This window comes from Trachurus japonicus, chromosome 10 (assembly GCF_045865225.1).
Source record: "Trachurus japonicus isolate A0001 chromosome 10, Traja_1.0".
In the NCBI taxonomy this organism is placed as follows: domain Eukaryota; kingdom Metazoa; phylum Chordata; class Actinopteri; order Carangiformes; family Carangidae; genus Trachurus; species Trachurus japonicus.
Window position 1 is genome coordinate 21,392,778 of NC_140916.1, and position 15,660 is coordinate 21,408,437.

General features: G+C 45.4%; 1 protein-coding gene across 1 annotated transcript; it reads left to right on the forward strand.

The window, feature by feature from the left end:
- The first annotated feature begins 1,292 nt into the window (after positions 1-1,292).
- Positions 1,293-5,446, forward strand: egr1 (early growth response 1). The gene is made up of 2 exons (XM_085790006.1): positions 1,293-2,004; positions 2,861-5,446. The coding sequence occupies exons 1-2, from the start codon at positions 1,794-1,796 to the stop codon at positions 4,186-4,188; spliced, it is 1,539 nt and encodes a 512-aa protein (XP_085646132.1). The 5' UTR covers positions 1,293-1,793; the 3' UTR covers positions 4,189-5,446.
- The last annotated feature ends 10,214 nt before the right edge of the window (positions 5,447-15,660 follow it).

Here is a 15,660-nt window from a genome sequence, read left to right on the forward strand (position 1 = left end):
GGAAACACATTGATTTCCCGTCAGCATCCACCGAGGAGTGCTGGCGCGCCAGCCGAAGCTGGAGCAGCCGGGGGATACATCGGTATCCCGCAGGCGTCCTGGCAGCTGTGCGCAGCGTTGTTAATGCGGCCCATTAGGCCGCTGAGTGGCAGAGAGATTCCCCGAATATTGAGCCGGGGACACCCCTCAATTAGACGGATCGCCCCACACCTCGTCAGCAACCGCGGCTATCTGTTCTCATTAATCAATGACACAGGGAGAGAGAGATGCAAAGTTAATTTAGAGGAAGTTTGCTACCAGCCAGCAGAGTTTGTACGGTCTAATGTTGTCAAGCCCAGCTTTAGAAACACCCTCAGTCAGCCTATATCAAATGTCATAATCAATTTTAAAACATCTGCTTATTATTCTTAAATAAACTGTAAGCACAAAGAAAAAATGCCGCCGCTATAATAGTGCATGTCAATTTTGTTCCGGTTTTCTTTTCTTTCTTCTTTTTTTTAAGTGAGAGTATATAAAGTCACTTTACAGACCAGGGTGTGTATGTTTTTAATTTTGGGGGCGGTTGAAATGAATGTAAACTATAAACAAGCTGCACAAAATCGTTGCATTTGTGGTTAACACGTTTTGTCGTGTCGTTGAGCGCACAGGACAGACAGTCTTTAATGTTCCACATTAAGAGCAAATAAATAAAGGCAGCGCTGTAAGTCTGTTGTGCTGCACAACCTCCTTCACCCAGAGTCTCACGGTGCAGCTGAAGCTTGTGCGTTAAAACACAGAAACAGGATTCTGCTGCTGACATTAGTTATTGTGAGCGCTTTACATGATTTGCACTCCAGCCTCTCATTCACTGCCAAGCAGCGATCAGCGAGCGCTGCCTCAGGAAGTTCCAAATAAGGACAGGGAAATGGAAACCCACCGGAATAGGTCCTTATGTAGTCACGACCTTATAAGGCACGGCGGAGCCGAGCTTTCCGGCAGCAGCGCGGGCTGCTGCACAGATGGGAAATCCAAATCAAATCTATGGTACGACCGGGAGAGAGCAAGAATTATGCTGCTGTCTCGCGGAGCTGTTCTGCTATGAAGATACATTGATTCGGGATAGAGGAAGAGCGGCGTTGTCTTCGCAATTTACTGCGAGAGCTTAATATAAAGTCTCTCCTCTCTGCTTTCCCCCAGGCCAGCGTCATGTGTCCTCCACTGCAGTGCCTAAATATGGGCTTCCTCCGCTCCAAATATGGACATCTACGTCACGGCAAGAGGGTATATAAGAGGCGAGGGAAACCTCTCAGCTCAGAGAGAGCCCTGAGAGCCCACAAGAGCAACTGTTAGAGCAGAGATAGATAGAGAAACACAGAGAACTCCCTAACAGAGAAAAATCACACCAAAAGTAAAAAGTCAATTCAAAACAACATCCATCCAATAAGGTCAAAACCTGTTTGGATAAGCAAAAAAAAAAAAAAAAAATCAAGATTAATCTGTTGATTAATTTTGATGAATCTTAGGGAATGAGTAATAAGGACACTTTTGATTTTTTCTGAAAAGACAAGTGGATCTTTACTCATCTCTGAGAGCAAAAGGAAAACAACAGGACTCGTGGAGAACAAGAGTTGAGGAGCAAGACAGAAAACAGCATCTTCCTCGGCATCAGCAGAAGTGTGCAGCGCTCCCTGAGTTGGGCTAAGTGATTCCCTCCTCCTGCGAGGCACCGCTCTGTCAGCGTGCACCCAGCCTCTCTGCACTCCACACCAGCTACCAGCGCAGCCTCAGCACTGTAGCTCCAGCACCAGCAGAGGATGGCTGCAGCCAAGACCGAGATGATCCTGCCAGCCCTGCAGATCTCAGAGCCTCTGAGCTTCCCTCACTCCCCCATGGATAACTACCCCAAGCTGGAGGAGGTGATGATGCTCAGCTCTGCAGGAACCCCCTTCCTCACTGCCTCCGCACCCGAAGGTGCAGGCTTTGGCTCCGGGGAGCCAGGGGAGCAGTATGACCACCTTGCTGGAGGTAAGAAAAGAACATTTTCTTTTGGTTTGTGCTGCGTGTAAGGCTGAACTTAATACATTTACTGAGCTACAGTTAAGCAAGAAAGGGTTTATGATAAATCAACAGCTGTATGAATTAAATTTGTATTTACATTTTATTTTGTATTATTGACATTCATTATTTATTGATCATAAAACTGCAGCTGACAAATTAAGATATTATTGTAAGTGTATTAAATTTGTTTTATCATGGAAAAATATAAATTCAAAATGAAAATGCAGGCTTCAAGAAAATTTTGATTTTATCTGTCTGGACACAATCCAGTGAAATTATAAACAAACAAAAACAGGGCAATTAAAAAACCTCTGACTTAATTTGTTTATTGATAGCCCTATATCCCTATTGACTCTTGGAGGACTTAAACACTGCTCAGTCACCACAAGCCTCCAGACACTCCTACAGCTCAATTCAAATTGCATTCCTAAAACCAGCTGAACTGCAGTTTTGGTAATCAATTGCCTTGGGCTCTGTGATGGGCTTCAAGAATGCAAGTGTGCGCGTGTGTGTCCATGTGTGTGTGTGTGCAAGACAGGAAGACAGAGAGCATGAAAGAAAGACCGAGAGAGTGAGCAGAGGAAAAATGCGAATCTAGAAAGCTCGCACCGCAGCTCTTGTTGATGTTTGGAAGAGACAGTTTTAGAGTTCAGGGGGGAAAGAGTTTAGTTGCAGGGGGTTTCTCTGCGTGGGCACCTGACTGATCTGTCACAGAGGAGAGGGGTGACACACTGTCCACCACTCTGGCAGGATTTCCCCCTCGCCCTCGCTCTGGATATTGACAGTTTGATTAATGTCTCTGTTTTCCCTGTGCTCTTTGCAGATACGTTGCCTGACATCCCCTTCAACTGTGAGAAGCAAGTGGGGGATCAGACCTACCCCACCCAGAGGCTGCCCCCCATCTCATACACAGGCCGCTTCACCCTGGAGCCGGCCACCACCTGCAGCAACAGCCTCTGGGCAGAACCCATCTTGGGCCTGTTCACCGGTCTGATGAGCAACGTCGCTCCCAGCTCCAGCTCTTCCTCTGTCGCCTCACAGACCTCCTCGTCCTCCTCATCATCAGTCCCGTCCTCCTCCACTTCTTCCGCTTCTACCTCTTCCTCATCTCAGAGCTCCAGTCTCAGTTCCTCCATCCACCACAGCGAGCCCAACCCCATCTACTCGGCTGCCCCGACCTACTCCAGTCCCAACTCTGACATTTTCCCAGACCAGGGGCAGGCTTTTCCCACCTCGGCCGGAGGAGTGCAGTACCCTCCCCCTGCCTACCCCAATGGCAAAACCTGCAGCACGAGCTTCCCCGTGCCCATGATTCCTGACTACCTCTTCCCTCAGCAGCAGGGAGAGATCAGCCTGGTGCCCCCCGACCAGAAGCCCTTCCAGAGTCAGTCGAGCCAGCCCTCCCTCACTCCTCTGTCCACCATCAAGGCCTTTGCCACCCAGACTGGCTCCCAGGACTTAAAGAGTGTCTACCAGTCCCAGCTGATTAAGCCCAGCCGTATGCGCAAGTACCCCACCCGGCCGAGCAAGACGCCCCCACACGAGAGGCCCTACGCCTGCCCCGTGGAGACCTGCGATCGCCGTTTCTCGCGCTCAGACGAGCTGACGCGTCACATCCGCATCCACACGGGCCAGAAACCCTTCCAGTGCCGCATCTGCATGCGAAACTTCAGCCGCAGCGACCATCTGACAACACACATTCGCACTCACACGGGTGAGAAGCCCTTCGCCTGCGAGATCTGTGGACGCAAGTTTGCCCGCAGCGACGAGAGGAAGAGGCACACAAAGATCCACCTACGGCAGAAGGACAAGAAGGCAGAGAAGGGGGGAGCGGTGGTGGTAACGGCAGCACCAGTATCAGCCGCTTCACCTGCCTCCAGCTACCCCTCTCCCATCACCTCCTACCCCTCTCCGGTGTCTTCTTACCCCTCTCCAGTGACCTCCTGCTACTCCTCTCCCGTCCACACTTCCTACCCGTCTCCCTCAGTGGCCACCACCTACCCATCAGTGTCCATGTCCAGCACCTTTCAGTCCCAGGTCGCCTCGTCCTTCCCCTCATCAGTCGCCTCCAACATCTACAGCTCCCCCATCCCCACCCCGCTATCAGACATGCAGACCACTCTCTCCCCAAGGACGATCGAGATCTGCTAAGAAAGAGCAAAGAGAAAAACTTTTTTCAGTCTCGCCGCAGCTCTCCTTCCTTAAGGTTCTTTGAGGGGAAAGAAATCAGCATCAAAAGACTTTTTCCCTCCAAAAAGCACTTTTCTGTCTGCTCCCTGTGCAGTGTTCAGTGAATCTTGAGATTTACCTGAAAGAGAGAAAAAGACACATGTCAAGGACTGGGCAAAGACAATAGAAGATGAAAAGGGATTTTTTTCTGGCTCTGTAAAACAAATGCAGCACTTCAAATGCATAAGGGACTCAACAGATAGAGAGCAGAAACCGGCACTGACGGGTCTCTACTGTTGGCTACACAGAAACCAAGAGACAAACAGATTGCCAGCAGTTGTGGTGCTAAGGCACGTTCGCCCTTGCAGGCACTCCTACAGTACAAAAGACATTGAATAATATACATAAGCTACCATATATGTATATTGTACATGTGCCATGTTTCGTTTTTATCATTCTTTGGTACCATTGATGTGAAAAATTATTTGCATATTTGCATTGTATTATTTGAAGTGAGCAGGGCCATATTTTCTACATACTTTCTCTATTATGTAGTGATGATGCTGTGATACGTTTTGACATTGTTTGAAAAAAAGCACTTAAGTATTCAAGCATGAGTAAGAGTGATGTTAGTTTCTGTTTGTAAATATCATCCACTGGTACTATCTCTTTCTCTCTTTCTCACATGTGACATATCGCTCGGTTATATGGAAAAATAGAGAAAAGAAAAAAAAACAAAAACAAGACAAACGCTCCCGTTATTTGGTGCCTTTTGTGAAGCCTTGCTGATGTTGTGACACGGCTGCGCGCGCGAGAGAGAGAGGATGCACTGCATCTCGCCTTAAGGGTTGAGGGAATATTTTTGTTACAGAATGTAAGTCATACTCAGAGGGAGGAAAAGGGACGAGCTATGAGGGCACCGCTTCATTTCATTAGAATGTAAGCAAAAAAGGAGAAAAATTATAAAGTATATTTTTGTAAAACTTAATGTAAATATCCACATCTTCAAGAGCTGGAATGTTGAAGTTACCTACTGAGTAGGCATGGGATTCTTTTGTATGTTATATACATGCAGTTCATTATTTTGTGGTTATCTTTCTTTTGTATTTGTGTTTGTTAATACAAGTGACTGTTTCTGGCTTATAAACACATTGAATGCGCTTAACTGCCAATGGGATATTTGGTGTACAAGATATCCTCCCAGAAATGAAATATAAATAAAAATATGAATATATATGTATATTTGTTTTTATACTTTATTGTTTGACTTGTGTTTCTCAAATATTTCCATTGGTGCTTCACACTATTTTCGTGCAGACACGTCCTTGTTACATTACATCCCACCCTTCATTTCATCATATGCATCCTCTCACACATGAACGTCACATTTCCATCATCTTGTCCGTTAATTGTGTGCAGATTATTCGTGGATTCAAATCACACATCCACATCACAAGACAGCCAGCCGTCCTTTAATTTGAGTAAAATCTGCGGAGTCTAATCTTGTGCAAACTCTCAATTTCAATCACTGCTCTCGAACTGAACCCCTGGATTAATGATAACACTAACGCATGACTCCCATGCCTATAAACACTGAAGACGAGGAATTCTTATCTAGATCCAACATGCTCTTGAAGATATTAAGCTTATCTAAATTTCCATTTAATTTTAGATTCTATGATACACACTGGCCCTCACTGTTCAGCACGCAGACTTTCAGCAATTTGATGTTTAGGCAAAGTGGCAAAAATATATTTTTCTCCTCTTCCGTGTGCTGTTAGAGAAGTGATATCTGGAGAGAGATATTTTAAACCGCTTAGACATGCACGGGGTTATTTTCACAGGGTGCAGGTGAAATCCATCACCCGATAATTACCTTCTTTTCCACAAACGGCGAGATGCTGTCACCTCGTAGTGAATGAGCTGTAGCACACAATTGGGCAATATCCGTGTAGGTTAGGCTGAATTGTTGCATGGGTGCAGCTGAACAGACTGGCCCTGAAGGTTTAACTGCTGTTTCTTTTGGTTTTTCAAGCAGAATATAATAACAGCTTCGTCGCACCATCATTATTCATCTGCTACTGCTCCCTAGGCAAGGAATTCTTGCTACATGTTTGAGTATGAAAATAAAACAGCATGGTTTTTTAGCCTATGTAGACAAGAAGTTTTTCTCTCCAACCTTTGGAGTAATTCTGTGTTGTGAAATGCACTAACCAAAATACTCACAAATGCAAACACAGCTAAAATAGAAAGCAGGAAAACAAGTAGAAGCGAGTGATGGAGGAAAAAGGGAAAATAATTAAGATAATTGGTCTCTTGATCCCAAATTGACTTTCTAAATTGGGCCTGATGAGTTGTGTGTGTTTAGGTGTGTGTGTGTGTGTGTGTGTGTGTGCGTGTGTGTTGTTTGTGCACATATGTATGCAGACATCTGTGTACACTACACAGTGATTGCCTATAGACTCACTGATGTAGTTGTTTCCTGCTGTGTGTCTGCACGCTGCTGTGGTGATGTGCAAGTGTGTAATTGTGTGAAATTTGCTACATTAGCAGCCGTCGCTCTGCTCTGTTTCTTCTCGGTTTAAAGCTCATCTCCCCCCATGAAACACATCTACCTGGACACCGGCCCTCTCTCGCCTCTATCTGCTGACACAATGTGTTGCGTGCGTGCGTGTCTGTTTGAGTGCATCTAAACACTCCCAGATGATGAAGCAAAAGGCAGCAGAAAATAGTAGGAGGGTAACAATGGTCCATTTTCTTGGATGAGATCTACACAGTTGGTGCAATTTAATAAATAACTGAAATACACACACATAAGAGGATATAAAAAGGCAAATCGCTCAAACACAAATCAGCACTGTGGTTGATCTCTATGCCAAGTAGAATCATCATCGTGTTTAAATAATAATGCTCTCCACTCAGAAGAACATCCAGCTTTTTTGGGGCAAATCTCAAACCTCCTTGTGTGGCTTAAAAATCCTGAAATCTGTCATTTCCTGTCATTGTTTACTGCATTATTTTGGTCCCTGGCTGCAAATCAAGAGGCATTCAGTAGCTGTTGCATCTGAACTTTCTCAGACTACCATGCTTTTAGGAAAGTCTTTTACTCAATGTGAAAACCACAGACTATGCTTCTCTCAGCCCTTTCTCATGTTAAGAGACAGTATTTCAACCAGTGTTGGTTACACAGGGGAGGCTGCGGCTCGGGTTCGTCACAGTCCATAACCAAAATGCTAGAAGGACAGACGGCCAGGATCCCTCAAAGTGCGAGGGAATTCTGTTGCCCATCACATCCTCTCATTCAAGGCTCGTCCACGCATATCAAAGCGTCGGGCCCGTTCTGCTCTGGGAGGTGTGAGAGGAGCGCGATAGGAGTTGGGAGTGCAGTTGCATTGTGGCTTCACTCTGTTGCAACTCACAACGGAGCCACCTCACGCCCCCAATGGGTTTCCACTTCAAGAGCGGAGCCTTTGTTCAAAAATGTATTTGTTCTCTTATTCTTTTTGGGAACTGTGTAAAACAAAAAAGGACAAATGGCAAAAAGAACCATTCTCTCTCCCTCAGCCCTCCAACACCATCCCACGACCACCTCTTTCCCTCTCTGTCTCTATGTCTCTCTCCCACTTTGGTAGTGCATATTTTGCTGGAGATGCTAATGATCTCCCCCCTCTGTATTCTGATGCAAGGTCTGTCTACACTTTTCCCTTTCATCCACATACAAATGTGCTCTTATTGCCTCTTCGCCCTCGGGCCTTTTAAGATGCCTTTTTGAAATATGCCGTTTGATAAGCACATCATTGGCCAAGTCCCCGCAGTGATTAGAGTTGCCTTTAATGTGAGCAAGTTAGAGAGTGAATGAGGGGCTCCAGGGCCGGCAGCAATCTGTTCTCCTCTGCCCTCACCCCTTGACATATCCCAGGCCACTGGGGAAAGACCGGCGTCGGGAAGGACAACCCAGAGCCCAGCTTAGCACGTAGGCACCGCCGGCCATCCTCCATCCTTCATCTCCACATGGAGATTAGGCACGGGAGGAAAGACACAGGAGAGTCGCCTTCAGAGGCACACGGTACTGTATGCTGGAAGGCTAGATTCCTGTACTTTATTACAGGAATGTGACAGGAGGACTGCTCTCTAATGTCTTTTAAATATGCTCCATTGATCTCATGTTCAGAGCCTCACTCTGCCTCGCTGGGATGGTTTTCTTATCTTGCCAACAGGGAAAGCTGAGACACTCGTCAGGTACTTTCTCCTGTTCTGCCTCTTGCACTCGACACCTGTTGAGCCTTTTGGGATAAGTAGGTTATATTTAAACTGCTTGATTTCCTGCCTCCTCACAGGTACATTTCAGGTAGATTGCAACATTTACACAGACGCTGTGTTCAGGAAACGTGTTTGACATACCGCAGGTTGAAAATCAGTCAGAAACTGTAAGTACAACACACTCGAACTAAACGTAGCGGGTCCATCTATATTCAGCCTCTTGTAAATGTAAAACAGCTTCGCTAACCCTGAAACAACAAGTTTGTGCCTAAAAAAAAACACAAATGAGCAAATATCACAGATAATCAATCACAAATCTGTTTTCTGTTTCTAGGTTAAGATGTGTGAGTCTTCTGCACGTGTGTAAGCTGCCTACCTGTTCAAAAAGCGCGAGATGTAAGAGCAGCACAACTCACAAGAATCTTTGAAATTATTTGTGGCACACAAAAGAGATTTTTGACGTATCACTTCCACAGTAAATCTACAGGTGTCCTGGCAACTTTAGCTCTACTTAATAAGCCATGCTTGTTTGAAGTACATGGCTTTGAACAGACAACAAAACAGTGCATGCTTAAGTACCTCCAGATATGACACCTCTTCAACTCAACATCAAGTACACTACAGCTTTACAAAAGGCACCTGGGTGGCTCTGAAATGCAAACAGGCCCTCATAAGTCTTTATGTGTCAGGGCTAGTAAGTGGGCTCCAGTTGTTTTCTTTTCTGTCTGTGAGTCTGACTATCATATGCAATCCCTGAGCGGGGTCTCTGAGGCTGGGTAAATAAATGCAGTCATGCCTCTCAGAGACTTGTCTGTTTTCATCAGACGGATACATGCTCCGCAGCACACAGCCTCCTGATGGCACTGTACAAGACCTTGGTTCCTGAATAACAACAATTTAAACCAAAAATAATCACGATAATCTGAGTCTCCTGTGAGACCAGTGTGAATTTCTGACCTGGCTCACCATAATTTATGAGATCAGAGTAAAAGGTGGATTAGTAGAGTGGCTGCAATGTGCTGAACTATCACTGATAGCTTGTCCTGCTTTTTTTCCTCCCTCACACATTTGCCTGTTCCTGTGACCCATTTTATTCCACGTGAAGCAGGGGGGATGCATTTCAGGGTCACTGGTTTTGCTTGAACTGCAGTTCAAGAGTTCAGAACCACCACCTAGTTGTCACAACAATCCAGATTAGAGGTGAGAGCTACAGTGCTGCAAGTGTGTTTGTGTGTCTGCAGGCTTTGTAGCTGAAAATAATTCAATCCACAACTACTAGATGTAGTTTGGATTTTACTTGCATGTTCCAGGCTGTTGATGTATTTGCATGTGAGACATTATTACAGCCTTTACTGAAAGATATTGGAATAACAAAGTTCATACAAAAACAACAACCCACTTCCCCATGATCCGATCCTGTGTCTTACACCCTGATGCATCAAAAGCTGAGTGAGCGAGACAGAAGCCTAATAGAAAATCTGTGTCTCTCTCTCTTTCCCCCACCCTCCAGATGTGCCCTGCAGTGACTTCACCACCTGTCACTCAAAAGGCGGAGGCCAGGTGTCTGATCCGACGCCACAGCCACCTGTTCTCAGATGCGTTGCACTCGTACACACACACACACAAGCGATGCTGTAAGTGCACCGCTGCCTTTCCACAGTACACCAGCACCGGCCGTAACTTAATCTCATCCAGTGTATTCCGTCCGCGCAGTCCCCAAAATAATCCCTAACCCACTTATTAGGTAATACCTGTGGAATGAGTCGATAAATAACGTGAATCTGCAACAGAAATGAAGCTTCGGTCTCAACAGAGGAAAAGTCTAGTTTTAGAGATGAAGATAATAGAATCAGGGTTAACGGTGGTGGAAAGAGAAAGAGTATTGTTTTGGTGTTTGATAGTTTTGACTTGCACTGACAATGGCACTGTGTGCAGGAGCTGCTGTGCTTTCATAAGGCAGTACCAGGTATTACAAAAGCAGCACTTGTCATCCAGCTCCTGCTAAGCCTCATTTAAAGGCTGAGACATAATCACATACAAAATATGGAAAATACTGCGTGTATGTAGAATGTAGAATCAGGTAAACAGGTGCAAGTGTGTGCGTGTGCGTGTGTGTGTGTGTGTGTGTGTGTGTGTGTGTGTATGTGTGTGTGTGTGTGTCGTCTATGCCACATGCACCTATATGCTGCAGCTGTAAGGTGTTATCAGTCTCGGGGGTGACAGTGTGATCAGGAGGGAGTGGGTGAAGTGAGAATTGGGGAGGAGGAGGAAGGATAAAGTAAATTTGTATCATCATCTGGCCAGGTTTCTCTTTCCCGCCCCCTCACTACAGCTGTCTTCCTCGTTTGATGAAAGCCTTGTGTGGCTATATTTGTCCCACAGTGATGAGGTGGAACTAATGGCCACTTTCACACCAGCTGATGTCATCAGTCTGCTGCGCCTGGGGAGAAGGAGGGTAGAAGAGGCCGGGATACCTGCTGGGAGCTTCTGTTGACCACCGGCACATGTACACAACACGCACAGGAACACACACCTACAGGTAGGTAGGTACAAGTGTTTACTGTAACGCAAAGATACCTGCAGTATAGCTGGTTAGCGTACCTTAGCACAAATACTGCAAACGGGGGGAAACTGCTAGCTTGGTGACAAAATTCAATGTTCAATTCAATCTCCTCATCTACGTAACTCTGATAAAGTTACCACAGAAGCACATTTATTTATATAGTAGCCTATAATATGCATCTTTTAGAGTAAACTCATTTTCCACTGAGTTCTAAAATCATAAATCTAAACAACCCATCCTCTTCTCCTCTTTCTGTCTCTGTTCATCTGCCGTCCCAGCAGCCAGTTAACAGAGAGCAGTGTGTGCGGTGGCGAGCTGAGCAGAGCCACATCGCTGTCACATCCGCACCGATAGGTCCTCATTTAGGGCCTGTGACTGCATGCAGTGGCATGTCAGTATCTGTCAGCTCTGTCAAGTGTGTATGTAGGCTTTTACGCTTCCTAATGTGAAACAGTTGACAGGTTATTACTGCCAGAGTGAAGTCATGAGCGTTGACCACAGCTATAACCCAGCTTTTACATTTTTGGCTCATTTCTGTAATGCTTTGACAAGGTGAGCAAAGTTTTCTATATGGTCGACTCAAACATCCAGCACAGGGTAAGCTGTACATTACCGTGTCCTGGCCATCCTGTTTCCATTAGATACGTCTGTGATCAGATCATGAACTCAGTACGCTTTCAAACGCTTCAATCGTTTGGCTATAAATACCTCAGATGCCCCCTCAGTGAAATTACCCCCTCAGCAGCCCTATCTCCTCCTGCCCTCCATCATTTTCATCCTCTAATGTACATGAAGCCGCCAGTAATGGTGCTAGATTACAAAGAGCGCATGTAGCTCGCGTGCATGTGTGTGTGTGTGCAGGCTTTTGTGCGTGTGTGTTTTTACAGCTCAGAAATATCCCTGCAGTTAAGTATAATTCACACACACAGTGGGCCACACATTTGACCCATACACATGCATGCACACGCACTTCAGTCTGCTCTCTCTACACCTCAGGGTGTGAGTGTATGTGTGTGCATTTAGCTCTGTACACTGCCGCTTAATAGAGTCCTCCATTGTGAGTAATGACCCCAGCTCTTTTCTGTTATTCTATCCAGACCAGCGGGCTAAAAGCTGCTGTGAGGATGAAAATGAGATTTTCTTTTTTTCTCTAAAACAGTAAAATGAGGAGAAATTGCCGTTAAATGAATGGTTGTTTACCCACTGCGTGGTTCCCAAATACACCTCGTCCATCTTCCTCTGTTCATGCGTTCACTTTAATATTCCTCTAGTTGACTTTTACCTTTGTTTTCTTTTGCCGAACACATTCATTTTGGGAGGACGACACATTTCTCGATACATCCACGTGCTCTGTCTCTCTATCTTTGCTCATGAGTTCCTGGCTCCAGCACACACACACACACACACACACACACACACACATATACACATCTTTTCCGTGGCAGCCACAAACACCACCATCACTTCTCCAGACATGCCAGTGATGCCATGAAAGAGCAGGGCTGTACTGCGGCTCCTCTGCTGAGTATTATGAGGTAATCATCCAGAGAGACATGACAGCAGGAAAAAATGTCTGTGTGTGTGTGTGTGTGTGTGTGTGTGCGTGCGTGCCTCAGGTTTAGGTGTGGATGTCAGTGTATGTGTCTGTGTGTGTGCACTTTATTTGTTTATATGACTGTTTGTGTCTCAGGCTGTACTTTACACCCTGCTGCCTGTCTGCTGTCCATCCTCTCTCTCCCCACATGAATTCCTTTTCCTCAGTCTGCTAGTTTTCCTTAGTGTGTGTATATGCTTGTGTTTGTGTATATGAGGGGGGGTGGGGGTGGTGGGTAGCAGGTGCAGGACTTAACTTGTCACTTAACAGATTTATGTCTGATTGGAGCTCTTGCTGTTTACCAGGAAACATCTGTCCGTCTGTCTGTTAGCCTGTCTGACTGGGAGCAGTCGAAGTTTATCGTCAACACAAATGCACAGATGGCTGATCAATAAGCAATGAAGCATGAGTCCACAACAAGGTTTCAGCCATTTGACGCAAAAAGTGTCTGCGTTTGAGTTTTTGGCACCCGTTTTCACGGCTATAGAAAAAAGCAAAGTTGGGAGGAGAGCAAACAGGTCACCAGATCACTAAAAAGTACACAGAAAGTGAGAAGAGCTCAGTGGAAACAGGATGCACTCTGCAGTCAGGGCTCAAAACATATCATGCATGTAAGAACTTTGAAGGAAAAAATGTAAATAATTTTCCATCAACATGATGTTTTCAGAGCTGAACACATAAGAGGGAAGGAAGTGATCAGTTTCCATTAACTAATGATTCAATCAAGCTAAAACTGTTGTACAGTGTCTGATCATTTGAATTAGAAACCTCTGCTATTTAGTGCATGGCATCCTGTAAGAGACATGAAAGTCTGTATCAAATTTCATGACCATTTATTCAGTAGTTAAAATCAGCAGATTACCAAAGCCATTACAGGATTTCACAGCAATGTTCATCCAGTGATAAAATGATTCAGTCTGGACCAAAAGATGGACAAACTGGCTGCCATGCCTAAAGAGGCTGAACTGGAGAAAACCGGACTAAATCTGAATACACATGAAAGTCATAATGAAAGCAAACTCATTGTCGGAGCGGTCAGAGCTATAGATAGTTACATTCGCATGCAGTCCATGTCTTCACCATGCTGTTTCTCACTCCTTATGATCTGAACAGTAGATGCATCACTATGCAAACAGAGCAACATGTGTTACGTTACATTAAAGGCTGCACAGTGGGGTACTGTGTGTCATTATTGCACAGAATGAATGCTGGCCCGTGAAGCGTCTGCTACAGCAACTCACCACTGGCTTCAGGCTGCACAAAGAGCGAAGCAGAGACAGGGAAAGGGAGGGAGTGCCGGAGCTGAAACCAGAGAGCAGGCCCAGCCCAGCCCGACTGGCGGCCCACCACCACCACCACCCCTGCAGCCTCCCTCAAGCCTTCATGTGATCCCTTCTCCAGAAGCCAGCCAGCAGAGGAAATGTCAGTCTTCTAGCCAGCCAGGAAACCTCCATGCCCAAAAAAGGCGCTTCCTGCCCTGACACAGCTCTTCCTGTGGGCTATGTAAGGACTTTCCTGCCCTCTCTCTCCTTCTCTTCCCCCTTGTTCTCTCTCTCTCTCTCTCTCTCTCTCTCTCTCTCTCTCTCTCTCTCTCTCTCTCTCTCTCTCCCACTCTTTTGGATGGCTGCCCTTCGGCAAGCTGCCTTGGTGCAATCCATTTTTTTTCCTTGCCCTCTCGCTTGGTGTGTTTGTGTGTGTGCGTATGTGAGTGTGTGTTTACATTATTATATGCTGGTCCATCCACTTGCAAATTAATACAGTGTGTTAGTACACAGTCGCAACATTTAATCTGTCTCCAGTATGGTGTGTGTGTGTGTGTGTGTGTTTTCTGCCTATCCAGAGGATATCTCAGGAGAACCTGTAGTGTTGTAGGAGCAGTTAACCTCATCCTCTCTACGGTCGTATATTGGCCTGTTTTACAGACTAATAAATGTATTATAACAGCACAGCTCAGGGTGGAACATGAACACAAATTGTCTATAAAACATAAATAATTTTAGACGACGCATGATCTGGCTGAGTTTCCACCCACCTGTGGAGCTGTCTGGCAGGACTTGTTTTGAGACACACCTCTGAAGTTCATGTGTAAGATGTTTAAGAAAATAAATAAACCTGTGACTTTGTGGAGAACAATTTTCTAGATTTCCTGGAGAACAAACTTATCAAACTTCAAACTTTAACCAGTCATGACACCCAGGTGTTCATATTATTGATAATTAGCCAGGTCCATTTTATTTTGAGCTGATATCGGTCCAAGCTTGGCATCGACAGCCTGGAGGATATGGGTTTTAATCATTCTGGTGACTCAGTCCACCACTTTGGTCCAGGCTGAAATATCTCATCCAATTGTATGGACACCGATTTCTGTAAGTCTATACATGTAGTAGTAGCCATATCTTGTTTATCTGATTGTAGATAACAAGTGAATGTTCGAGCACTGACCCACAGTCCTGAACTGAAGTGAATTTATTGTTACAAAAGAGCAATATTTACACACTGTTGCATGAGGAACAAGCTGATGCTCTTATTCCTCTATCAGTCCCTTTGCCAGTTACCACCTTTGTTGTACAGTAGCTATGCCTAAATATGAGAGTTTGCACATACACATACACACACACACACACACACACATGGCATGGTGCGTGTGTGTTTGAAAGCATACGCACTTGTGGTCTATCACACAATGACAAATCCCTGTCTGGCATCACACAGCAGTATGTGGCACAGTATTTATCTTACAGCTGCAGTTAGCCCCCGAGTGGTACATTTCATCTGTACCACTTTCAATTGTATTCAGACGTGGGAGTGGGAGCACAGGGGCGCCTCGCTGTTTCTCTATCTCTCACAAAGCGCAGCAGCATGCTACTGTAACATTATCTGATTTATGGCAAAAAAAAGGAGAGGGGGGGTGCAGGTCAGAGCAGGTTGGGAGTGTGTATCAGCTGGGTCTTTGTACACTGAAATATATTAATGCATAGTACTGAGTCATTGGATATTACTAGATAGATAAAAAAGATAGATAGATAGATAGATAGAT

Bases quoted from the DNA above. Each gene is read 5' to 3' on its own strand.
- egr1 (XM_085790006.1), top strand. From the start codon at position 1,794: ATGGCTGCAGCCAAGACCGAGATGATCCTGCCAGCCCTGCAGATCTCA. The intron at 2,005-2,860 runs GTAAGAAAAGAA...TGCTCTTTGCAG, and splicing joins GTATGACCACCTTGCTGGAG to ATACGTTGCCTGACATCCCC.